Source organism: Sphaeramia orbicularis, chromosome 11 (genome assembly GCF_902148855.1).
Source record: "Sphaeramia orbicularis chromosome 11, fSphaOr1.1, whole genome shotgun sequence".
Taxonomy (NCBI): domain Eukaryota; kingdom Metazoa; phylum Chordata; class Actinopteri; order Kurtiformes; family Apogonidae; genus Sphaeramia; species Sphaeramia orbicularis.
In genome coordinates, this window is record NC_043967.1 from 17314909 (window position 1) to 17342790 (window position 27882).

The 27882-nt window shown below is 38.0% G+C and overlaps 1 protein-coding gene across 1 annotated transcript in view; it reads left to right on the forward strand.

The window, feature by feature from the left end:
• Positions 1-27882, forward strand: part of gabbr1b (gamma-aminobutyric acid (GABA) B receptor, 1b) — a 325006-nt gene that overhangs the window by 208479 nt on the left and 88645 nt on the right. The window contains exons 13-15 of the mRNA XM_030147671.1: positions 9201-9446; positions 9625-9688; positions 26665-26742. Of these exons, the coding sequence (XP_030003531.1) occupies positions 9201-9446; positions 9625-9688; positions 26665-26742 (388 nt within the window). The remainder of the gene's footprint in view (positions 1-9200; positions 9447-9624; positions 9689-26664; positions 26743-27882) is intronic.

The following is a 27882-nucleotide window of genomic DNA, read 5'->3' on the forward strand; positions in this document are numbered from 1 at the left end:
GGGGATGCATGTGATGTTTTCGCTTTAAGGAAAGAAAGAAACTTTGATGACAGCTGGAGGAGTTCTTAAAGAACAGCTTATTAGACTACACACCGTAACTGTTGTCTCCACCCTGTGATGGTGTCCTCCATTTTAGACCTGGTTCTAGAAGGGTCAGTGTGGATGATCCAAGGTGGAAGGAAGGTACTGGATGATTTATTTATTTATTTTACATAAGAAGACTGTATTTAGAAGCTTACAGTAGCTCGTGGTCATAGTCTAAGCGCATATAAGAAGCTGATAAACTTGGCGAGTTAGTACAAGGCAAGGCACAGCTCGACAGTTTTCTTTTTTCTTTTTCTTTGTAATGTAGTGGCTCAGAAAAGGCCAATTCCTGCCTGTTTTCACATTTGTTTCCATGGATTTTCCTGTAGAGAGAATTAAGAGGGCACCTCCATCAGAGTTTGTGCCAGCTTTTGATGGTCTTCACGGAAAACTGTTTTCTCACAACCATTAACCACAGTGAACTTCTGTCTGTAGCTACTGTTGTGTAACACAGATGGGCTGCAGCTATAATTTTATACCAAACAGAAATATTACTTTGTAAGTAGGAATGCACTGATACCACTTTTTTCCAGACCGAAAACTAGTGTGAGTTCTTACATTTGAGTACTCACCAATACAGAGTACCAATACGAGTACTTAATAATCCCATTCCAGTTCTTAGTTCCTTTTGTAAATGTGCTTTATTGTCGTTGTCATTAGTCTGACTGGAACAAAGTGCTGCTACTGACATTTAATGTGTTGGAATGAGCGTTTCTCAATTAATCCACCAGGGGGTGCTGCTCTGAATTAACCATACTGGACAAATACTACGAAGAAGCATAAAGTTTAATGAGAAGAAGAAAATCAGTAATAAACATGGAGACGACAGAGGTAACACTAATGTGGATACTAATATTGCAGCGTTTTTGCTGGTAAGGATTAAAAGCTTAGCTTCAGCAGGAAGAGAAAAGAGAAATGAGCGAAAAGTTTCGTTTTCACTTCCGCTGGCAGCGGTCCGCACCGCTCTGTACCCCCAGCTCAGCCCTGGGTAGTTGTCATAAATCTGTCAGTAGTTTTTCTGTAACTCACACAGGCGCTCTTTGAACAGATCCTCTACCTCCACAGTTCCCGGTGGTATTCTCTGTCTGGGTACACATCTGCCAGCACCTGGAAAAAAGATGGAATGTACGCAGAGGACGGACAGAACGCTGCGTCCGTATCTGTCTGTGTCTTTAACGTTACTTGCAGTCAGCGTTACTTTTATCACCGTCATTTATTTTGAAAAACCTCCACACTCTTCACACTCCCCACACATTATTCCTCCTCCTCGTACCTGCTGCACTGAACTGTGAATGTCATACGGCCGTAAGTGGTATCAGTGCATTTGTATCGGATTACTTTTACGAGTACGAATACGAGTACACACACTGAGTATCGGAGCCGATGCCCGATACTGGTATCGGATCAGTGCATCCCTATTTGTAAGTATAGAAAGGAGGCTTTTAAACTTTCTTGGGGGGTTTTACGCTCAGTCTAGCAGTTGCCGAGACGCAACATGGTGTGAGACTCCCCTCCCTCCATGTCCCTTAACAAACAGGAGCAAGCTAAAAAAAAAAAAAAACAATGACCAGCAATCACGCAACTGCAATTTGAGATATTTATTTACAAAAAAAGAAAATTAAATCAGGTAGGAAATTAAAGTAACAAACATAACAAACAGAATCACACTCCAAGCCCACTATGCTGACCTACAAACACAAACCAAGGAAACCAAAATACATCAATCTTACCTATACTCCTAACAGAAAAACAGGAGAAAACTGAAAGAAAAAGATTCCCTCCTACAGAAAACAACAGAAAAACCACAAAAATACAACAGAATCACAACTGACACAGCATATCACAGAATCAAAATCACTAACCTTTAACAGGGGGTGCCAGTGAGTTCACTAAAATGATGAAAGAAATACAGTCATGGAAAAAATTATTAAACCACCCTTGTTTCTTCAATTTCATGTTGATTTTAATGCCTGCTACAACTAAAGGTACATTTGTTTGGACAAATATAATGATAACAACAAAATAGCTCAGTTTCATTTCAGAGCTGATATCTAGCCATTTTCCATGTTTTCTTGATAATAACCAAAATCACTTCAGTTTTTACACCAATATCTATGGCATTGTACTGACAAAAACAGTACTTTTAGACATTCCATGTTTTCTTTTCTGTCTGTTTTAGTCACATGATCCACACAGGAGTTAGTACTTGATTGCATAACCATTGCTATGATGACTTTTGATGGTCTAATAATTTTTTCCATGACTGTTATTAAAAAAAACAAACTGATTAGACCAGTGTTTTTCAACCTTGGGGTCAGGACCCCAGATGGGGTCACTTGGAATTCGAATGGGGTCACTTAAAATGTCTAGTAATTGATAAAAATTAAAATGTACTAATAAAAACTATATGGTGAGTTGACAGAGACAATCCCAATACATAAAAGACATGACAAACTGAAGCTGAAACTGAAGCACTGTGGTACTGTTTATCTTTCAAATGTTCATTGTGGTCAGTTTCAGATGCTGCGGCTCTTTCATAATTCATAGTTTGAGTTCTTGTTTGTTCAGTATTAATTGTCAGCCTTGTAAATCCAAGTTGGACTGACTGTACATATCCTGACCAGGGAAAATCAAATTCTCACTTTGTGCAGTAATCTACACCTGGCTTTTCTGCCTCTGTTCATAATAATATACATTATATAGACTAAATGTCATCTAAAATTAATTTTTATTTGCAACATAGTATAGCAAACTATTACATGATCAAAAACAAATTGATTTTAGCAAAACAAATGTCTCTGTTTTGAATGTCTAGAGTCATCAGAAATTTGTGAAGTTAAAATGGAGTCATGAGCCAAAAAAGGTTGGGAACCACTGGATTAGACATATGTCCTGGTTTTGCTTCCTGGGAGAGTTTTTGTTTAACATAAGTGACGGTAAAGGACATGTGTTGCTTACAATGTGCTTGAGCCTGTTGCCTGTGAGGACAGTTTCACCTCTGGATCATACTGAACCAGGAAAAGCCTTTGTATGATGCATTCGTTGTGTAAACAACAGTGTCCAGCTTGGAGCTCTTAGTACTCTCTGTTGTTCTGGCTCATTATCCTGATCATGACAGATGGGGGTTGTATTCCTGAGATTCCTCTGTTGTGACAGATAAAATGACTGGTTTATGCTCCCTTTCTCTATTTCCAAACAAATGTCTAGTCAAACTGTAGATTAACCTGCACCTTTTTGTTTTTTTTGAAGAGCTGTTTCAAAATTCAGACTAAGACCTTTATGAATGCTGTTTTAATACGGTGATGCTTAGATTTTTCACATTATAAATATTAAGAACATGGTTGTCTTTTTTTAATGTAATGTTTCACTGCCAAAGGGTGAATTGTTATGGTGCCTATCACATGACTCCCTGCTTTGTCCTTGTGTGTTTAATTACATTCATTATTCATACACTTGAAGTAAAGACAGTTGCAGTTTTCAATCACACATACATTTGCTTATTAATGGAAATTAGATTTAATGAAAGTATAGGCACTGTATAGGTTTTGTTGAGTTCAGTGGTTGCAGTTATTTAATAACATCTAATTTTAGTAAGCTGGATCTGGTGTTTTACTCCCACACTCCCTCCTTCATTCTCTTGCAAAACGCTTTGAACAATTTTGATGAGACTTGGCAAGATTGTTATTTTCATTTTAATTCGAGCACAGCACCTGCAGGTGGTTGTGAAGCAGCTGTCCGTCTGAAGCTTCTCTAATGCACATTGTGCATCTAAATAAAGCAGCCATCATGCATCATTACTCCACATCAGTACAAACCCTTTCACAGCTCTGTGACAGTCAGGTCAATTGTTTAACATTTCTAGTTTGCGGTAATTACGGTAATTGGTCGGAAAAACTTATGAACCCATAATGAAGGTTCATTGCAAATAGGTGAATGCATCATGGGTGCCGCAGACGGCTTTGAGTTGAGAATTAAAAAAGCTGCTGATTAAAATGTGCATGTTTGACGTATGAGGTAATATAAAGGAGAAGATGGATGGCTCATGACTTTGCAGTCCAGGAGGGAGCTGGCTAACCTTCAGTGAGCACACGGCAGGGCTGTGGCTCATACCACAGTGTACCCACTGACACTGGACTGCAGATGATTTTTTTTCTGTGTGGCTCATGAAGACTAAGTGGAAGAGGCTGCATTAAATTCACTTTTGTTTCAGAAATAGACATTTTTCAGAAATGAGTCTCACATCTTTGCTCTTATACTCCACAAAGAACTAAATTCCACAGTTTATCAGGACAACTGACTCACCCCTGAATACACTAGTCATTTACTACAAATATTTTTCAGCCATCGAAATGATTTGTTCTGTTATTTATGGTGATATTGTTGAGATCAAACTGACCATTAGATGCTTTGTCGAAATGTTCAGAAATGCACAGTCTCATCCCCACTGATGAAGCTCTGATAACATTTGGCACCATTCCAGCTTTAGTGCTCCAGGACTTTTATGGACAATTAATCTTTCATCTCAGAAACTCAACAGCCTTTTGGGCATTGAATGAAGTTACTGAGTCAGGAGTTGTTTCAAGGAGCTTGTCACTCATTAAATAAAGTTGGCATAATTGATATGTTTCTAACAAACAAGATCAGAAACATTCAAGCATTTAACTTTCTGCATTAGAGACACTTAACAACATTCTGACAGAAGACGTACGTTTGAATTTTTTGCTTCTTCTTCACTCCTATGATGACCTCTAACACACTGGCATCAGTATCATCAATTTTCAACATATGCAGCTTGGCCAAAAAAAAAGTCTCCATCTACATTTAACTAAGAAAATAGTTCAGATCCTTCCAGTAGTTGCAGTAAGCAGCTTCTCAGTTCTTAAACAACCATCAGTTTGATAGAGCATCAATAATGGATAATGCCAGGAGTCAACGGTTTCATCTGGTTTGTGAAAGACTGGTTCAGATGGCATAAAACATCATTTTCACACATGGATTGGCCACCAAAGAGTCCAGACCTGAACCCCATTGAGAATCTTTGATATAACCTATAGGAGACAAGATCTTGGCAAATAATTAATGCAACTATGGATGAAAATAAATATTGTGACATGTATTGGGCCATTACATAAGCCTTGCATAGCAAAAACGATGCTACATTGACAGTAGTCGCTTTTCCATTGACCCTAAAATTGCACAAATATAAGTTGCGCAAAAAAAATGTACCTTGTGGAAAAATGGCAATTTTGCCAAAAGTCTCACTTTTCGCTGGCAAGAGGTGGTTTTTCGGGTGTAGCGCAAATGGTATATAACGCAAAACTGCAATGGAAAGACCTTTTTTCACAACTAAAGTCAGGTGAATTAAAAAAACGGATGTTGGCGTACATTACAACAAATGAAAAAGAAGAAGAAACATGTCTCGCTATGTGTGGACACACCAGGAAACCCAATCATTTTTTAATTTAGTACGAGATAGAGGGGCAATATATAATAATAATGAATATATCTGTAAATCAACACCATATTTACATTCGTTGCCATGTTTATGGAATGACTTCTCGTGTCATCTCGCGATAATAAATAAACAAATCCTCGCATTTGCGATTTAATGGAAAAACCGACATTATGCACTTCAGTTTTTTTGACATTTAGTAAATATCGGTAAAGTTTTGCGCAGATGTCCAATGGAAAAGCAACTTATGTCTTGTAATCAAAGCTAAAGGCAATCCAGTGAAATATTGTGTTTCTGTTGCCCGTCTGTGTATTTTGGTTAAACATCTATCATAATGAGCTACCTAAGATTTAGATTAGAAGCTGATAAACGCCTTGACTCAGTTTCTTACAATTCTGAACATTTCCTCATAAAATGTAGGATTTGTAGCTGCTTTTACTGTAGTTCTTCACTGAAAGGAAATGTCACCTACAACTGTTGAAAAGGGTTTGAATGCATTTAGCCAAGATGTATGTCAAGTTCTCACTGTGACTGTATAATTTGGATTTAATTGTGAAAAAAATATACTCAACTTTTACCTCAAGTTCTCTCTGGAGGATTTATAGCCCAGTGTAACCTTCTCTGCCAACCAAGACAAGGTCTCTTTTTGGGCTTTTACAAACAGAACCGTCACTGACTGCAGGCATCACTCTTTTTTGACTTGCATTCCTCTGCTCCGTCCCTTTATAGATCATGTAAGTTGTGGAAATGGCAGGCTATGATTTGATGTGGAACGGTATGTAATCTGTAGCATGTCTGAGCCAAGTCACAGCCGGAATTCATGACGGTGTCCTCGCTGAACCACACAGACTCATCATCTTATCAGACAGACATTATCACCTGTAGTGCAAACCACAAATTACAGGTCGAGACCACCACCAGTCGCATTAGCTATGGGTTTTAGCACATAAGTGGTCCATGTTAGGTCTGGTGGCGTTAAAAGCAACCAGTCTCAGAAACAGATTCTAGAACTAAAAATACTCGTAGCTCCAAGGAGGACTTAAGTTATTTATGATGTTTCCTAGACTCACACTCGCATACATCTTTACACTGATTCAGCTATGATATCAGGTTTAGATTAATCCAGATACACTATTTAAATGCAACCAAAATAAAAAGAAACATGGTCTAAGGCTGCACAAAGTGGCAGTATTTATTTTTTTCTGTGGTGCAATATTACAAGAATACATGAATTTCCAGTCAAAACAATGTCAGATTGAAGTGTTTTAAAGACATGTGAATATTTTTTGAAATCTAACAATATGTGAATAATACTTCATAAAGTGTACTGGAACAATGCTCTGCCTCTTGTTTTCTTCCTAATTTTGTACATTAGAGCAGTGGTTCTCAACTGGTCTGACTTCAGGACCCACTATCACCACTCAATGACAAGCTGCGACCCAAATTGATAAAAGTTAAACTTCTCAAATGTATTTAATAAAGACATGGTGTGTTTTGAACCTCAGATAATACAGAATATCACAGTATGAAAACACAGAAGACAAGTTTAACGATAAACCAAACTGACCAACAGGTGGTAATGATAAATATGGAAATAGTCCTTTAACACTGAATTAGGTACATTTTAACCAAAACCAAAAATGTGCACTCAGTTAAAAATTAAAAGTGCATTCAGTCACTTATTGAAGCATTAAACACATTGAGGTTTTTGTCCTCAGTGTAGGTAAAACCATATCTAATGTTGTCAGTGTCATATCTGAGTTTTACTATGATATAAATAGAATCTTTTGGGTCTCTGTTATGCTGTGAAATGTCTGGTGTTAATTAGCATTACAGCGCATTACCGCCACCTACTGTTGGGGAGTGTGAATGAACGGCGCTCAGCTCCATAAAACATAAAGCACAGAATTGGTTTCTTAACATTATTTTTAGTGGCGGCTTTGCCTCCAGTGCTGCTACTCACACTGGTGGATGAATGCATGTGAATGTTTGGTGGTGGTCGGGGGGGCGTTGGCGCATTATTGGCAGCCAACCAATGTGGCTACAAGCGTAGTTTACCACCACTAGAGTGTGAATGTGAGAGTGAATGAATAATGGATCCATTGTACTTGCTTTGAGTATGCATTAATAGAAAAGTGCTATATAAATCTAATCCTTTTTTTTTTTTTTTTTGCCCTGGCAAAGGCCCATGATCCACTGAAAATGGCTTTGAGACCCACTTTTGTGTCGTGACCCACCAGTTGAGATCCACTGATGTAATGTATATTTTCCTGTGCATATTTAACTTATTTGAAGAATCAATCGTCTTTTAAAGGAGTGATCTATTGCTTTTTTAAATGGAATTATGCCTTTTAAAACATTTCCCTGTGGTCTACATAAACTGTAAATGCTATGCTTGGCTCTGAATTCTTCATTAATTCAACTCTACAGGTCTATCTTCAACTGTTTTTCTGAGTAATGACACAAGAAAGGTTGTTTTGAGCTCTGTCCCGTTCAGCCACTTGTGTTTGTTAATACAACCACCAACTGAACATTTTCGGTAATCGTCTCAAAGTTTGGACAAATTTTCAGTATGTACTACAACCGCTGCTGCTGATAGACAATTATGGCGTACTCAGAGAAATGTTTGTCGGAAGTCTGGACCTTATAAGACCAAATATTGTGATGTAACTAGTTATAGACGTAACAAATTAAGAAGGAATTAAAACAGGTTGTAGAAATCCACTCAATTTTTGCCAAAATGAATACAAAGATAGCTTTGCAGCACCTGGAGGGTTCAAATTCAAACTTTTTGAACTATTAGGGTCCAAATACACAAATAAATGAACCAAAGACTATTAAAAGGGGTTTTAACAAAATATGACCCCTTCAAAATATTGTCAATCTTTGGTGTTACCTGTGAGGAAATAGCAAATTACAATTATTTCTTGTTAAATTAAAACAACAGTTTTTTTGGGTTTTTTGGTAACGCAAGTGTAATATTTGTGTTAATGAAACAAAAAATTGGCTCCATTTTCTTTATTATTCTATATTCTTTATTATTGTCTAAATTCAAACTTTGTGAACTATTAGGGTCCAAATACACAAATAAAAATGAACCAAAGACTAATAAAAGTGGGTTTAGCAAAATATGACCCCTTTAAGCATCAAGCAAAGACTTAATTAAACAAGTGGAATGGTCAGAGTTGTTCACATAATCACATTTTGCACATATTAAGTCACCACTTTTTATTTTAATAACAGACTAGGACCAACAATAAAACACAACAACAATAATTAGTATTCATTACTTAGAATTGTGATGAGCCAGGACACACACTAGCATGCAGGAAACATGAAAACTCAAGCCAAAACCCACTAGCAAGAAAAATATATGAATAAGAATAACAACAAATCCATCCACTAAGAGAAAAGAATTACTATTGATTGATTCACAGCATCAAATAACAGTGAGTAACAAGCCAGAAAATATTCCACCTTAAAAGCTGCCTGTTGTTTTTGAGCCAAACAGTGAATTTAATGTACAAAGAAACACTAAAACCGTGTCGTGCATTGACTGTTAAGCAGGACACATTGTGATGATGATCCTGAATGTGAATTATGTGGCCCTAAAACATACCATGACCATAGAATGTTCCACTTTTCTCCTCATGTTCCTCTCTAGACATCCCAGGAGTTTCTAGCTCAGCTGATGTCAAAGCTCGGGGGTAAAAACCCAGAGGAGACTGGGGGTTTCCAGGAGGCCCCGCTGGCGTATGACGCCGTGTGGGCTCTGGCTCTGGCTCTCAACAAGACTGTGGGCCCCCTGAAGGCTAAGGGTCACCGGCTTGAAGACTTCAACTACAACAACCGGGATATCACCGCTGAGATCTACAGAGCCCTGAACACCAGCTCCTTCGAAGGAGTTTCAGTGAGTACAAAACCAGGAGGAGGAGGAGGTGGGGTAGGGGAGGGGGAGGGGGGTGAGGTGCCAAAAGTGAGAATGAGGCCACAGAGTTCTGGAGTTTGAGATGAGACTGAATGAAAGTGGTGCACTGTACGAAAGACAGAGGATGGTACAACATTAAAATTCTGCTTTTTACTTTCAGGGTCACGTTGTATTTGATGCACAAGGTTCTCGAATGGCCTGGACTCTGATTGAGCAGCTTCAAGGTACGCCACAGCACACATCCCTGCTTTAAAACTGAATTCATTTTAATAATAATGTTATTAAATACTTAGCACAATCATCATGTTCTGTCCCTCATATGCTGAACATTCATTCATATCAATATATTCATCTATGCAGATACTGTTAGCAGTATCTGTACAGATCATTTTCAAGCCTAAATAGACTGTATGCATGTGTACTTTTGCATAAAATGTTACAAGCACCTTCAATATTTCAAAATTTTTGAATAGGTTTTATGAAAGGCAATGCACTGACTGCTGTTTCAACAAAATCTGCCTGTTCTCCACACCATTTACTGCCTTCACTGTGGTTTAAATAAACATCAAGAAATGCTCTGTGGAGAAATTCCTGCTGATCAAAACAACTTCTTCTTAAAGCTCAATACTACATTAGGTTTGGAAGCTCAGCAGTGGCTCTTACAATGCCGGAGAACAACTTCATAACCAGTTATAGTTAGTAGACATAAACATTTACGTACCTTTCTAAGAAAAAATCATTTGGATGCAGAATCTCACTCAGAGGTTTTATAAACATTCATTACTTTCACTAGTATTTAGTCTTTCAGCGTACTTTTTCAATTTAGTTGTATTCATGAATGTATAATTGACTAGTTTTAGTTTAGTGTTAATTTTAGCTTCAGTGATTATGAGGAAAGCCACGTAGCCTTTCCAGAAGCAGAAAATGCAATCCCATATATGGCAAACCATTTATTTCAGTACGCCATGAACCATTAACTCTGAGGACAACAAAACAGATTTGACCTGCAGTTCTATTGGGTTTTAGCTCATGTTTCACTGTTCAGTGTAGTTTTTCTAAACTCCCTGTAGTAGCAACAAAAAGCCAAAACCTTCTTTGCCACTTCTTGCAGGACATGAAGTTTTCTGACTCGTGCGTTGCAAGTATAATACGAAAGAAGGAAAACAAAAAAAGGCAGGTGTATTATAAAGAAATCTGTCTCTTTATTCCAAGAAAAAGGAAAAATAAAAAAAGGTTACAAAAACAAAGTTGACAGTTTAAGCTTTCTTTGCCTCTATGTCCAAATTAAGTTTCAATATTAACGAAACAGCAACAACTAAGATGACAACGATGGTCAGAAATACTGTTGCTCCCTGTCCTGCTTAACTGAAAGTGTCTCCCCTCAGAACATGGGCTTTTCAGGTGTCCTCACTAGGGAATTTAACGATTCCAATTCCATTATTGATTTTGCTTATCGATCCGATTCCTTATCCATTCTCTTATCGATTCCCATTTGGTGACGGAATAAAGAGTACAAATGACTGTGTTTGCATTAAATGTCTTTTATATTTCCATCTCTGTACAGAATATATAACATATACAGTATGCACAAATAAAAATAACAGATGATGCCGCCCCGGTTTGGGGGGGCACGGTACAGTGAAAGTGAAACTTAAGACGCTTTACTGATTCCTCTTTGTCTCCTGTTGTTGTGCACCTAATTTCCTTTCCCCTACCTTCGGAAACTTTTATTTGAGGGGGCAGGACGTTTGTTGCCCACACCGGAACCAGCCTGGTGTTCGCTCTGCTGCTAAATTCACAAGTGTCACTAAGTAGCGTATCAAATATGTGACATTACTGTAAGGCAAAGTAAGGCAAGGCAAGTTTATTTGTGTAGCACGTTTCAGCAACAAAGCAATTCAAGGTGCTTCACACAGGACATTGAAATAAAAAGAAACACATTTAAAACATTATAGAAGAAACATGTAAAAGGCGATTAAAAACAGCAAGTAAGAAAACAACACATAAAATCCCCAAAAAATAAAAACACACACATATTAAAGTAAGAGTTGCAGTGCAGAGTTTCAAAAGAGAATATAAAATTTAAAAAGTCAAAAGCCTTTTAGTCAAAGGCAGCAGTGAACAGGTGAGTCTTTAACCTGGACTTAAAAGAACTCAGACTCTCAGCAGACCTGATATTTTCTGGTAGTTTGTTCCAGATATACGGAGCATAGAAACTGAACGCTGATTCTCCATGTTTAGTTCTGACTTTGGGAACACAGAGCAGACCTGCACCAGATGACCTGAGTGGTCTGGATGGTTCATACTGGACTAGAAGTACTGTAAATGAATCACATGGTGTGGAAAAATGTTTGAGCATATTGGAGGGATTTCACTCTTCTGAAGAAATGGAAGCTTTGCAAGTGTTACAGGTGGACCTGGTGTCATCTTTTTGGACCATTTCTGCCTCAGCACCATGTTGGCTATGTTCTGACCAAAACAATGCAGCGTGTGCATTGAGGCACGCATGCGCAATGGAGGCGGAATCGCTAAGCAGAATTGTTAAGCAGGCAGGCAAACAATTACAAAGATTCAAACTACTGGGAACCGGTTCTCATAAAGAACCAGTTCTCCATTCCAATCCCTAGTCCTCACATCACTTTACTACACTTAGCTGCACTTTACAGCAGAGGGTCAGCTTGTGGTAGCAGGACAAAACTAATAGAACACAGATTGGCTGATTATTTACAAATATCACACTAAATTAATATTAGAAAAAGATTACATGCAAAGCTATCTTATGATCCTAATATAAAGGCAAAATCAGTAGATTACTATTTAAATGAGGCAAAATATGCCAAACTATAACGAAATGACGTTATGGCTCTAACACTGCCCTTTAGTGATTTAAATGATTGTTTTCTTACTCTTATTATTTTCTGGTACATTGTCCATCACTTGTTGTACCAGAGCTGTTTCCAGGGTCTTAATGCCTGTGCAGTTTTTTTTTTTTTTTTTTTTTTTTTACAAACATTGGGTTTCTGACCCAGTTTCTTTTGCTACCTCTGTGGGTCTGCCAGCCAACGCTGTCAAACAGCTCATTGAACTGTTGTGCAGTGTAACGCCACAAAGTGTTTTGGTTTGGAGCAAGAGTGGATTACCCAGAGGTCTTTAACATTCATAGCTGCCATCGTGAGTCCTGTCTGCACTGCTTGGAAGAGGCTGAACCACAGTGCTCCTGTCTGCATGAGATCAGAGTAGCAGTTGAAGCTAGCTGTGACATTGGACCTTATCCGAAGTGCTAGTAGATGGCAGTTTGCTTAAGAGTCTTCCAGACATCCATCCAAAGCGAGAGGCTGTCTGTAAAGGCTTTCAGTCGTCCAGGTCAGGGGTCAATTGGACGAGTTGTTTAGTTCAGACTGACTGAGAGTGAGGGGCCTGGGGTTTTTATTTCTGCGGGGTCATTGAGGTTACATGTGCTTCTCATGAAACTAAGTGTGACAGAACCAATCTATGTGAAAGCATCGACCGGAGAAGGTGGGCTGCACAAGTACCTCTCAGGAGGCCAAAAAGGAATCTGCAGGATTTTTCACAGACTGTAGCGGTGATCCGTGATGAGAATGTGCAGGATTCAGTGGAGTGTGTTTTTATTTTTGTTCATTTCCTCATTATGTGTCAGACTGTAGCCATTCCAAGATTATAATGACTGCTTTTATAAATTATAAACCACATCTCCCACTGTTATTCATGCTGCCAAGTGGCGCCTCCTTAGCTCCATAGGTTTGATGTCGTCTTTTCTGAGATTCAGATTCAGATCAATTATTTTAATCCATATGGGAAATGAATGTATCCTTAATAAAAGAAATAAAGTCAAGTAATTAGTGAGGTATTTACAGAATAGTCTGTTTGTTCCAAGAAATATGCCATAGATTCCAATCCAATCCAACTTCATTTGTAAAGCACTTTAAAACAACCACAGTGGACCAAAATGCTGTACAGAAAAATAAATAAAAACCAAAATAACAGAGTAAAATACAAGAATAGGTTAAAATACATAGAACAACTGTGAAATAAAATGTAATTAAATAAATAAATAAATAAATAGATAGATAGATAAAACCTAAATAAAAGAATAAAATACAAGAATAGATTAAAATATAAAAAGCTGTACAATTAAAAACAACAACAAATAACAATAAACCAATACCAAATAAAACAATTGAATAAAAATAATACATTCAAACATCTCACGTGGTTTCAAAAGCCAAGAAGAGAAGATGGGTTTTAAGATGGGATTTAAAAACAGACTTAGAGGAGGCCTGTCTGATATGGAGAGGCAGATCGTTCCAAAGTTTAGGAGCTGTTGCAGCAAAGGCACGATCACCCCTGAACTTGTGCTTGGTTTTTGGTACACTCAGGAGCAGTAGATCAGCTGATGTGGTGTATAAGGCAGCAGCAGACTAAGGGCATTCACACACCATGTCTGGATCTAAAGGGGCCTCCCAGTCCATTCTGGGTTGTGTGTTTTTTTGACAGAAGCCCCTTTCCACCTGTATTATACATACACAGGTACAGGTGCAGTGATGGCAGTATGTAGTCCATATGTGGGTCTTTGTGGAGATAAATTAAAGTTTTGAATCTCCAGCTGTTGTCAGGTACTGGTTGCTGTTTGTTACTGTCTGTATTCAATGGTTCTCTGGTCTAAGGCTTTGAAAATATTGTAGTTGTGATTAAAAGTTTTGACAGTGACACAAATTTAGTTTTTGCAGGATTTAATGCTGCAGTTTTTTTCCAAATATCTTTGACAGACTTTGAAGAACAATTCTAAGCATTTACTAAGTGGGAAAATAAATCATAAATTGGCAGTGTAGTGAATATGGTCCCAGATCCTTTCTGTGCTGAGTTTACCTGTTTGCTCTGTACTTCACAGGTTACCTTTGGGTCCTTCAGTTTCTCCCACCATTAAAAACAGGTTCATATAGGGTAATTCTCCTGTCAGTGCCCATGACCATGAGGAACTAGAGTTGATCCCCAGTTGTCTCCAATGGCAGCTTAGTGTTCATAATATGTGCTAATGCTAATGCTAGGTAGGAGTATTAGGATGGATGGCATGCCTTTTTTTTTCTCAAAAACAATATATGCAAAAGTCATTTTGTTTGTACATTCTTTACTGCGTATTATTATTATTATTATTATTATTATTATTATTATTATTGTTGTTATTATTATAACCTTATTTAACCAGGAGAAAAGCTCATTGAGAATATACACAAACACAATAAAAGTTAGTTCTAAAACCATACAGAAAACACTAAAATAAAGTGCAAATTAAATTAAATTAAATTGAAGTGCAGGCACTGAAATCTACTGAAAGCATGAAATTAAAAAGCATTTCTTTGAGCAATACATAATATTGAACCATTCAGAAGACTAAAATATAAAACTAGAAAAGCACTCGGACAGTGCAGACCTCCGCCAAGGCAGATCACCCCCCCATCACCACTAAAATTTAATCATTTGTTCCTTGTGCCAGTATCAACATTTCCTGAAAATTTCATCAAAATCCTACCATAACTTTTTGAGTTATTTTGCTAAAAGACAGACAGACAGACAACCGCTAATGAAAACCTAACCTCCGCCGTTCCTTGGGGGAGGTAATTATACTGAAAACTAGAAAAGCACTCTGAGAGCACAGACCTCCACCTAGGCAGAGCAGTCCCCCCCCCCGATCACCACCAAAATTTTATCATTTGTTCCCTGTACTAGTATCAACATTTCCCGTAAATTTCATCAAAATCCCTCCATAACATTTTTGAGTTATCTTGTTAACAGACAAACCCTGATGAAAACATAACCTCCTTGGTGGAGGTAATAATAATGTGCATCAACTTCAACAAAAGTATCAGCAACAGAACTCAAACTATGGCAGTGTGTTATTCCATCTCCCTTCCTGTCTTGCTCTACTGGAAGGCCAAAATTTTTACTTAAAAATGCCCCGCAGCGATGAAAACTGTCGTCTGGAGCCAGGTGAGTGTTGAAATGTTCTCACCATAAATAGGAATCAGTGTTTAGTTGGACTGTAGTGCTCTAACTCTCCTCTGTGTTGTGTGTCAGATGGTTGCATTAGTGTGTTTCATGGTTTTGGGCAGAGCTGGTGTAACACATGATGCTGGTGTGTTATGTGTGTGTAGTGGCGTGAGGCTCCGGTTGGCTCGCTGCCTTTTGATCACCGAGCCTGTGTTCAGTCTGTCTTTGTGTTTCTCTGACAGTGCTGAGATCTGTGACTATCGGAGGCTCTCTGTGTTCTTGTAAGTAATTAAAAATTTAGCTCGTTGTGTTGATTTTCTTTGTTGGTGCTCGAGAGGGTCAGTGATGAGGGGCGACAGGTTTGATTGGAACTGTGCAAAACACGGGTTCGTCTTTGGTCCAGTCATATGCTAAGTGGAAAGATAGACAAACATGAAAATATAAAAGGTCATTCCAGATTCTTGTCAACTTCTCAGCATCAAAGTTAATTAGTTGTGTTACAGTTTGCACATCTGTAGCTGTGGTCCTAAGTAGTTAGTAACACTGAAAACTTGACAGGCTGTTGGAGATTCATGTTCCCTTTGATAGTGGAAGTTTTTACAAGCATGTTAACATTAACATTCTTTTAGCACAATATGAAATAAAGAAGACATGATGAAAACACTGGAAGTTTATGCATGCATGAAATGGCTTTTGAAATGACTTGATAACGCAGCGAGTCACGCCTTTAGCTGCTTCACATGATCTCAAATGACATGGAGAATGGTATTTAATCTTATTTTTTATTTTTTTATTTTTTTATTAGTGACAGTTAACAAAACATAGTGGAAAGAAAAAAAAACAACAACAAATAAACAATAGACAAATCGAGCAAGTAAACAAACAAAAAACAATGACAAACAACAACGACAACATCATATTACAATGAAAAAGATAATAAACGTAAAGAGCAACTAAATAATGGATTGATTAGGGGCAATAGGTTAAAGGGAAGGGGGGAGAGTGAATGAAAGTTGTTACGCCCCGGCCTAGGGGTTCACCAGGGCGAACATAATGTGCTCAACTTTGTCCCCTCCCAGCTCCCAAGCACACACGTCAGTCAAAAACTAAAAGTTCACAATATTTACTATTAGTATTTTTTTCTCAACAACTAAGGAAGGGTTAGGGGAGGGAGCGGCTAAAACAACAAACAAAATATCTTCTTTTACAATTTAAACTAAATTACCTACTCAAAATAAATGCACGAAATAAAATACAGCAAACTTACCTAACTACCTAACCAAAAACAGGAGAAAATGGGAAAAACAAAAGAGCCGACCTCCCCTACCTGAAAAAGGTTCAATTTAACAAAAACTATTTACAAATACAAACAGTCGAATTTTTCAGAAGCACACGAAGACTGACGGTCACACACACGAACACAGGGTTGGAAGCTGGCAGGAAGCAAGAGCGAGCGAGGACGGAAACTCCAGGGCCATTTTTAAAGGGCCGGGCAATCATGCTCCACCAATCAGCAACCTGCAACAAACAGACACAAAAGGGGCACAGCACACCTACAGGACGGGGGAGAACACACACACACACACACACACACACACACACACACTAAACAGAAAACGCATACATATACATATAAATAGACAAATTATGACCCAGGGTCATAACAAAGTGAGAAAGGAAGGGGGGAGGGCAGAGTGAGAGTGCAAATAATTATTATGATAATGATAATAACAACAACAACACAACAATATATAACTAGAAAGGCACTCGGACAGCGCAGACCTCCGCCAAGGCAGATCACCCCCCCATCACCACTAAAATTTAATCATTTGTTCCTTGTGCCAGTATCAACATTTCCTGAAATTTTCATCAAAATCCTTCCATAACATTTTGAGTTATCTCGCTAACAGACAGACAAACAAACTAGAAAAGTGACTGGATGGTGTTTTTTCAGTCCTGTCCGTTCTACAGCCTAGCCTACAAAATTCTCCGTGGGTCTGCTCCTGTCTACTTAGGTGCACTAATAAAAGCTTATGTCGCCCCACGACCACTCCGCTCGTCTGGGGAACGTAGTCTGGTGGTCCCCAGACCTTGTACAAGACAATCCAGGCTCTTTTCATGGGTCGTTCCACGTTGGTGGAACGCTCTACCAAGTGCTACAAGAACAGAGTCATCCCTGCCTATCTTCAAGAAGCTCCTGAAGACCCAGCTCTTCCGAGAGCACCTCCTGTCCTAGCACTTTCAAACATTCCATTTTAAATATTCTAATAAGGTTTTTCCCAGGACAACCACAGATTCTTTCATGATTATCTCTGGACCTGCTGCGGTGGTCCGGCCTCTTCCCTGCCCTCATCATCACCACTCACTTATCCTCAACCGCCTCCATGTGTCTCCCCCTACTCCCCCCTTCTCCCCCTCTCCCCCAGTCCCTATCTCTATCGCTCTCTCTTTTTCCCCTTCTCTACTCTCTCTCTTTAACCCCAACTGGTCAAGGCAGACGGCCATCCTCCAGGAGTCTGGGTCTGCTCGAGGTTTCTGCCTGTTAAAGGGAAGTTTTTCCTCGCCACTGTCACCAGTCACAAGTGTTTGCTCCTGGAGGATTCTGTTGGGTTTCTGTAGAATTGACTTAGAGTCTGGTTTTGACCAACTCTATATATAAAATGTCAAGAGATAACTTTCTTGTGATCTGGCGCTATATAAATAAAATTTGATTGATTGAGTGATTTAATTGGTTTTCCCCTGTAAGTCGCTTTGGAAAAAAGCGTCTGCCAAATGCGTAAACATAAACATAAACATAAACATGCAGGTGACTACATTTTTTTTTTAAATTTTTGTGTTAGAGCATTTAATTAACTGGTTGTAATCGGGATGTGAAGGGGATTTTAAGCAATATAGTAAAAAATGTTCACGGAAAACATCTCACAACCCACCTTTTAATGATTCTATATTTATAATAATTTGTGTCAGTTCATATCAATCAGAGCTTATATTAATGAATTTAAATGAATATGGGTATGGGTATTTCATCTTAGAAATATGACATGCTTCATTTTGGCACAAGTCGAGATGGAGATAGTCTGTGAAAATCCAGAGCTGTCCATTCCACGGTTAATAAACTGGGATATCAGGGTTAAAACATGTTGATTTGCTGTTCCCTTTTGTTACTAAAATGCACAAAGCAACTACATGTGAGAGCTGCGTGGAGCTTGAAATGCCACTGATACTGCTAGAGTTTGTTGACAGTGAAGACAGCTGAAAGGTCAGTGTTAATGGCAAATCCATTCTGAATGTCAGACTTTGCCTCATCACAACTGCCACATCACAACCTGCATAATGGGTATACAATGCAATTACAAGCCCCCTGATGAAGTTAAACCTGTGCCGAACTATAAAAATGTCCCCCGCCCCAAAAGCATCTGCCGAGTGGAGACATGTAAAACTGACTATTAACTTTTACAAACTGTCGCCTAATTCCCAACTGACCTTGACAAGCACAATTATAACAAATAAATAACCTCATGTTAATCATCCCATGGGACCTAACTTCAGAAAACATATGAACTGTGGTCAATGGTGAGCGACATTGAATTGTGTTACCCTTTACACACAATTTAAAAGATAAATTTACAAGCAGTTTATGGCACAGATAGTAAAGAAATATCTACTTTAATGTTGAAAAGCTCAGTTGACTGCGAGTTTCATTGCATGTGATACACGTCACCGACACCAAAACGCCTGCTGCCCTGGCACATTTTACCTGTCTGCAAAAGTGAGGTGAGAAAGTATTAAAAGAGGTGAAAAGAACTACTGTCTGGTCGTGTTGAAGCTGAAGAGACATTCTGAACAGACTGTGGAGAAAATTACAATGATGTCACCTCTGCAACTTTTAGCCATCTCGTGTTTGCATTTTTACAGTCTGACACTTCAACAGTTTTGTGACACTGTGACTTTTTAAAATTATCTTTTAATTGATAAACGTTATATGTGAAAATGATCATGTAATTGTTTTGTACCAACTAATTAACCCATAAAGACCTAATGCTACTTTTGTGGCAGTTCCCAAATGAATTTTTCTCTATATTTAACCTTTTTGAAGTGATATATCATCACTGATTGTAATATTATCCTCTTTATTTTGTGTTTTCTCTGCGTAAATCATGTATTTTCCTATATTTGATTTACTAATTATATACAGGGTGGGGAAGCAAAATTTACAATGAACATTTAGTTGTTTTTTCTCAGCAGGCACTACGTCAATTGTTTTGAAACCAAACATATATTGATGTCATAATCATACCTAACACTATTATCCATACCTTTTCAGAAACGTATGCCCATATGAGTAATCAGGAAAGCAAACGTCAAAGAGTGTGTGATTTGCTGAATGCATTCGTCACACCAAAGGAGATTTCAAAAATAGTTGGAGTGTCCATAAAGACTGTTTATAATGGAAAGAAGAGAATGACTATGAGCAAAACTATTACGAGAAAGTCTGGAAGATACTATTAAAGAAGAATGGGAGAAGTTGTCACCCGAATATTTGAGGAACACTTGCGCAAGTTTCAGGAAGCGTGTGAAGGCAGTTATTGAGAAAGAAGGAGGACACATAGAATAAAAACATTTCTATTATGTCAATTTCTTGTGGCAAATAAATTCTCATGACTTTCAATAAACTAATTGGTCATACACTGTCTTTCAATCCCTGCCTCAAAATATTGTAAATTTTGCTTCCCCACCCTGTAGATGTTCATAAAAGCTCAGATTAAAGTTGAGCGTTATTATATCAGAAACAGAGAAAACAGAAGAAAAAGGGACTTTTTCAGTAAAATATATCATTAACTGAACATAAAATAAAATGTCTCCATCCACTGTCTTTGATCCAACTCCATGGGTTTTACTGGTGAATCAATGTTGTAGAAGATGACGGTGTTTCCACGTTCACTACGGAGCCTCTGAACGTCCAAATGGGTCATATCTGATGATCATGAAAAGATGATAAACTACATTTTACACCAATTATTTGCATATATCAGTAGGATTAGTGGATCAACAGGTATTAAACAGTTTAGATCAGTAGATGGTTTTGGTCACCAGTAGATCTTTGGGTCTTTATGTGTTAAAGGGTCATATTTTGCTAAACCCACTTTTATTAGTCTTTGGTTCATTTATTTGCGTATTTGGACCCTAATAGTTCATAAAGTTTGAATTTGAACCCTCCAGGTGCTGCAAAGCTATCTTTATATTCATTTTGGCAAAAATTGGGTGGATTTCTACAACCCGTTTCAATTCCTGCTTAATTTGTTACGTCTGTAACTAGTAACGTTACAACATTTACACATGTAAGGTCAAGACTTCCGATGAACATTTCTCTGAGTACGATATAATTGTTTATCAGCAGCAGGAGTTGTAGTCCATACTGAAAATTACGATTACCCAAAATGTTCAGTTGTTGGTTGAACGGGACAGAGCAGCACAGCTAACAACCTGGAGGGGGTGGGGCATGAAGTGGCTCTTGTGCATTTAAAGGGCCAGCGCTTAAAACGACCTTTCTGGTGTCATTACTTAGAAATAGGGTTGAAGATGGACCTGTGAAGTTGAATTAATGAAGAATTTAGACCCAAGCATAGCATTTACAGTTTATGTAGACCACAGGGAAATGTTTTAACATGCATAATTCCATTTAAAAAAGATAAATATCACTCCTTTAAATTGTTGGATTGGCCTGTAATTGAACCTTTATCTCCAGATTTTTGGGTAAATTATGTATCTGATTTTTTTATGCATTTATACATCTCACCATTGACTGTAATATTTTTTTTTTCCAAACTAAGGGTTCATGAGGCACAACTAAAGGGGTGGAACTTCACTAGGTTTTCCACTATAAACCACAAGTTTAACATTATTACTTACTATAAATTAATAAATTACTACTTACTATGAATCTATTGTTTATACATCAGTGATGATGATCATGTCTAAAACACTCATGTTTCCTGTACAGATTTGGAATATACTTGAATATTTTCCTCATCATATCCAGTATTTGGCATCTGTTCTGTGTTGGTCCACTGAGACCTGGAACTTCACAAAGGCATAAATTCAGCCTCATTCAGAATCAACTTCAAAAATTCTGCTTGCACAAACTTAATTCTCCAAATAACCTGACGGTGCAGAAAACAGCTGCTACTTTTAGAAACCTTGTGGAGGATAATACGAACTGTTTATGTGGTAATCCAAAATACAGGGCATAGTAATTAATTATACTTTTTATGGACTTTTTTTTAACCACCTTCAGCAGATGAGAGCTGTCTCTGTGTCATCTGTTATGAAGACAACTTCTATTTTATACGACTAATACTTCAAATTGTCTCTGAAGTAATTAGGACCAGGTGTTTCCTTCAGGATTTTAATCTCCCTTATAGTTAATGAACCACAACTGGCCTGGATGCAGACTAAGACTAATTATCCGAACCGAAAATGGCACGTCAGTACCTGTCTGTGTGAAGAATGTTTTTGCCATGCTGTTTGGCATGTGCGTACTGGAATTACTAATAGCATGTCGTAAGTCACCTCAATTCACCTGTCAGGGAACATCTGAGCAGGAGGGAGGAAGTAAAATGTCGGTCACATATTCCCAAGATCTGAGCCCCTCCTCAGAGCAGACGTCCCACTAAGCAGTATTGATGTACACGCCTAAATCACACTATTATGAATGATTTGACCTCACTGAGATGTTCCACTTCCAGGGCCCTGGTTTTTGTCTAAACTTGCTCAACGCTACGGCTAACAGGAACACCATTAATGTTATTAGCTGAAAACACAGCTGTGTTTTTGCTGTCACAGTGTGGGTTGTTATTTATTTGTTTTTTTTTATCCCCATGAGCTGCTAATGCAAGGGCTTCTCCTCCTGGGGTTCACGATAAAATTACTATAATCAATCCATGAAATTACATACATAAAAACAAGTGAAATTACATACACATACAAATACATATACTGACCACGTGAACATCAATAAAACATATTTGTACCAAACAAGTAATTGACCAGTCCCCCAAAGTAACACAGAACATTATAGACTGTTTTTATTGTGAATTTATGTTTCATTAAACTTTTTTGTAGCTGTTTTATCGTCAGGAAAGGTTTTACTCAACCCCCCTTGGGCTTTTACGCAGTTTTATAGACTGCAGAGCTGCTCAAATGTGATACACATTTTAGGGATCAACTTCATAAGGCAAAGCCTCTTTGTAGCCCAATGCTTGTATGACAGTGCATTGTTTTATGTGCTTTTATTAGGTTTTTGCAACCAGAAGACAAAAGAAATTAAATTTTGTTTTGATCCCACTGTTGTGCTGATGCTACAAAACCCTAAACAGCAAACACTCATCGTGAATTATATTCGTCATAATCCTCTTTAAAAATTAAACAATATATGGTGCTGTTTGGCTTCTGCAATAACAACAATAATAACAAAACAGCTTACCAATAGTAGATATATTAGTCCTGCTTTTTTCTTATATTTTATCATGTGTACTGTATGGGACAGATATATAAAACTATACAAAACTAACATAATGTACAACAATACATTACACAAAAGAAGCATATGCAGTATGGAGCTTTAGTCCTCTTTAATCATTGGGATCCGTGCTCTGGGGACCTTAAGTACTATAGCAGAAACTTTTGCTGCAGTCCATTCATTCCACTGTGCATATTTTCCACACAAATACAAGCTTTACCTTGCTGCAGTGCTGGAAAAAAGTCAAAACAATCATCATATTCCTCCAGAAACCATGAACATCTGTACTAAATTCAGTGCCAAATGAACTGCAGGCTGCATTGAAATTAATAGATTTCACTTGGCCATTTTAAAATGCATTATCTTTTTTTTTTACTTTGTATGATTCATGCATCTGTTTCTACTACCTATATGTTGTCTGTGGATATAAATGAATCAGAGAATTCAATGCAATAATACTTAATAAATAAAGTTTATATTCTTTATATTATCATATTCTGAGATGCAGCAGTTTATCAAACAACTGTTAAATATTTAATCTCTGGCCGAAGTAGTGGCCTCCCTCTATGGGTAATGTTCTGCATCATGGCGTGACTAAAATATAAAATAACACCATTATTATCCTTCAAATAAGCAAAGTGAATAAAAAGTATAAAATCAAGAGTGTTTATGTGTGACCGCATATAAACCGCTGTTCCTCCAGCAGATTGGGTTTTCCAAATGGGCCAATATCAGCTTTTTATTTGTTTAAACTAGTAGCAGGTGTTGCACTTTATGACAGTCATTGCGTGAGGTTTATTGTCTTTTATCACCACACTAATAGACAGAAGGACTGTCCTACTGTGTCTCCGGCCATGCTGTAGTAAGTACTTCTTCGCGGAGTCCTGATAGTTGACAGTCATTATTCCTAATGACTGTTTGACCATTAACGGCCGAGTCCAGTGGGTGGTGGTTTGAAACCCCTGGGCTGTGCCTCTTTGTGCTGCTGCATCGGGACGTTAAAAGTGTTATTACAGCAAACCACAGGAATGTGCTACAGCTGATGACAGGTCAATTTCTCACATGGGTAATTTTTTTTTCTCATTAAAAGAGGCTTGCAGGGATGCCTCAATTTCATTAATGAAATATCATAAAATGTATTGGTTTGTGGAGCACAAGGACAAGGACACAAGGCACTCATCTGACATTATTTAAAAAAGAAAAATATGGATGTGAAACATACAATGATATTAGAAAAAGTAATGTCACCGTCAGTCATTGTAATTACTAAAATGCATGATTGTCATCCTTTTTTATATGGTTTATGGTCCAAACTTTTTCAGCTCAAGACCCAAAGTAGAATTTTTTCGTGTCTCCTCTTGACCCAAACTTCAACCCTGTTACAACTACATATTTATTGACTCATCTACCATCAAGACAGTAATAAATAAATGTTTTTTGCTGTCTGATTGGAGACGAACCCACAAGTTAGAGATGCTATGCTGAAATGTGAATCGTAAGTAATTATCTACCCAAAAATATAAGTTTGGTGTAGATTATTGTAATTTAATTTTTTGACCAGATGTTTACCTTCCCTTGACTCTGCCCATAAGTTACTCTGCTTACATGACAGAGGCTGTTGAACACCAAATGTGTCCACGTGTTACTGCTTGATCGGACCCTACAGTAATAGTTCAACCAGTCTGGCAGAAACAATGTTTCTTTTATTTTGTATATTTGGAAAATGGATTTAGTCATTTTATATTTTACCATGTTTCCATATGTCTGACATTTGGCAAGACAAGGACCACATCCACAACCCATTTTGGGTCTCTGAAACGGTGCATTAAACTCTAAACATTTAGTTTTGTCAAAGTCAAATGTGCAACTTCACCAATAGATGCCAGTAAATATTACACACTCAGCCATTAAAGCTGTATTTTTTGCATTTCCATTACGTGAGAGCAGGGACCACCAGTTACTGTCAGACAGTATTTCTAGTTCTCCATTAACCAAGGTTTCAAGCAAACAAAAGCAATGTGAAATGTGGCCTAAAATCATACAGATCACAGATTGGTTTATCCAGAATTGTTGTAGCATCAAGATGTATGTGTGTCATCGTGTCACATCAGTCTCACAAAAAATCTATGAAACCATCAGAACAAGTTTTCAAGTTGATTATAATAAAAAAATCCAAAAATTGTAACTTGGTGTTGTGTTTTTAGTGTGTTGAAGCAGTAGGCTAAGTGTTGCCTTGCTGACACAGTTGCATTGGGGTCAGATCAAATGGTAACATGGACACATCTGGTGTTCAGCAGTCTCTGTCATGTAAGCAGAGCAACTTATATGCATGTATTGTACATATTTGAGTAGGTATTTATAATCACTTTAACATTATGTGCAACAAAATATGGGGAGATAAAATTTTTAGGTGAAAAATGTCAAATTACTGCACAGACATACATTTTGTAAGCTTGACGCAAACATTCAAAACATGAGGTTCTCGACAGAAATTGATATCAAGTAGGACAAAAGCTTTTAGATGTGATGTTCAGCTATACTGAAAATAAATTTTGGAGTAAGATATTGAAAAGTCTCTGTTTTATTGACATGAGAATGTGGTAACACATGAACAGGCTGCCATAGTAACAGGTGGACGACTCTTTACCATTGTATGCATCATCCAAAATGTATCAAAAGATCATTACTTTCTGAAAGTTTCACTCAAATATCTGAATTATAAGTAACTTGAAAATTAAAAATTGGTATTTTTGTGGTAACACATGGACAGGGCCTTTTAAACAACTCACAAATGTTCAAACTCATAAATATCAATAATATTCAAAAAATAATGAAAATCTAATACTTGAAACTTAACAATCATCCTATCCTTCTATATAAAGCACATTCTATGTCTGTCTGGCGTCCGGCATCCAATCGATGTAGCAGCACAGGAGGGCGTTTGTACGGATTTTCCTCAGCCTTCACAGGCCCAGTTGCCGCCAGACTTGCCAAATGAATAGAAACATTACCTGACTATCTACTAGGCACAATTTTATGTCCGTATTCAAATGTTGAGAGGTATGCTGGGTGATTTTAGCCTCTCATGCTATCGTACAATGGCACCACGGGTACAATGCCACTAGTCTATATAATCAGCAGATTGAATACATTTTCAAAGTTTTTGGATACAATTTTTAGCATCAAATTGGAGCTATGGCTATGGTGTAAAAAGTGCAATCAATAAAATCAGTTGTCACTTCTTTTCTACAAGTGGTATTTTAAAAAGGATAACAGTTCCATAGAATAGAGATCTTTAGCTAAAAATGAGCCCACTTGATAAACGATGTGTGCGAATTGACTTTTTCAAATTGATGTTCACTTTCGCTTGATCGGACCCATTGAAGATGGCATCACTATAATTCATATTGTGTCATATGACTGAGACATTAGTATACATGCAATGGAATTGCAGCAAGATGGAACCAAAACTGAACCAAGTCAAGTAAAACCAGGCAAATCGGTGGAAAAACAGCAGTTATGTGTCTCACGTGTCACTAAGCCACATATTTGCTACACCACACTTCAATCGCAGTAATGTATAGTATTAAAGCTACACAAAGAGTTGGATATTGATAAGAGGCAGAAACATTCGAGCAGTGTGTGACACCTCTCTCTCTTTCTCTCTCTGCACAGGAGGCAGCTATAAGAAGATTGGATACTATGACAGCACTAAAGGCAATCTGTCCTGGTATGGGAATGACAAGTGGATAGGTGAGAGACATTCATCTTCTGCAGCTCCTTTATTTTACTCTTTATCACTGTCTGTTGCACTCCCTCTACCTTCTAATCTCGTGTTTTCTCTGACCCTGCAGCCTCAGCCTCTCTCCCCTCTAATTCCTTTTCCTTCCTCCATTATTGCCCTCTCTCTACCGCTCTCTCTCTCCCTCTCCCTCTCGCTCTCTACATACAAGGTTGGCTGTGAATGTTCATCAATCACTCAGTCCGGTTTTATTTAGCATGTGGGAACACCAACCCTCACTCTAACTTTTCACAGCTCACCAGACATCCAAGTGATTCAGCAGCTAATGGAGCCACAGTTAAGCACAATGACGGGCAGATGTGCTGCAGAGCGACTATTTCATTCCATTTACTAATTAAACATGAGAACTGGTTCAAAGCGATAACAAGCAATGCAACAAAATAAATAAAAAATATAAGATGCCAGCTGACGCTCTAAACAAAACAGGAGAAAGCAATTTGGTTGGTGCTGTAATGGGATTGGGACCCATGACCTTGACTTTGAGGAATGAAATTGTGTTCCCTAATCAGTATGAGGAGAGCCGTGTGCATCCATGTCAGTTCTGCCTTCCTGAGCACTGACAAGATGCAGATCTAACGCTGCTTAATGCTGAGAAAACTGTGGCGGCTGCTGCATGTATGTGCGGCGCTTCGTGACGTCATTGCCAATGACAGAGAGGAGACGGATTGACCTTCAGTTGTTTTTCTGTTTGCTCTGTTGTGCAACTGTCTGTCACAAGCGTTGCCTCTGAGACTGCTGATTGGATTTCCTCTAGCTCCAAAATTACATCAACTGATGCCAGGTGTAGGGAGCGGGTGGGTGAGAGCAGCACAAGTGTTCAAGGTGAATTCCTGGCTGCATGTTTTGGAAAAGCTTTGTACAGTTTTATGCTGTATTTTGGACTGTAGCAAACATGCATTTCAGATTTGCCTTCAGGGAGCAGCTGGCTCCAAACATACCATAAATCTTGGAGTATGTTTGTACCTGGGCTGGGACGGTTGCATGATTGATTTGCTGTATGATCTGCTTTTTAGGGCGATCAAACAGATTGTGTTGTTCAAGAAATAAAGAAAAGCTTTGTAGGAAGTTCATTTGAACCAGTGCAATTATGG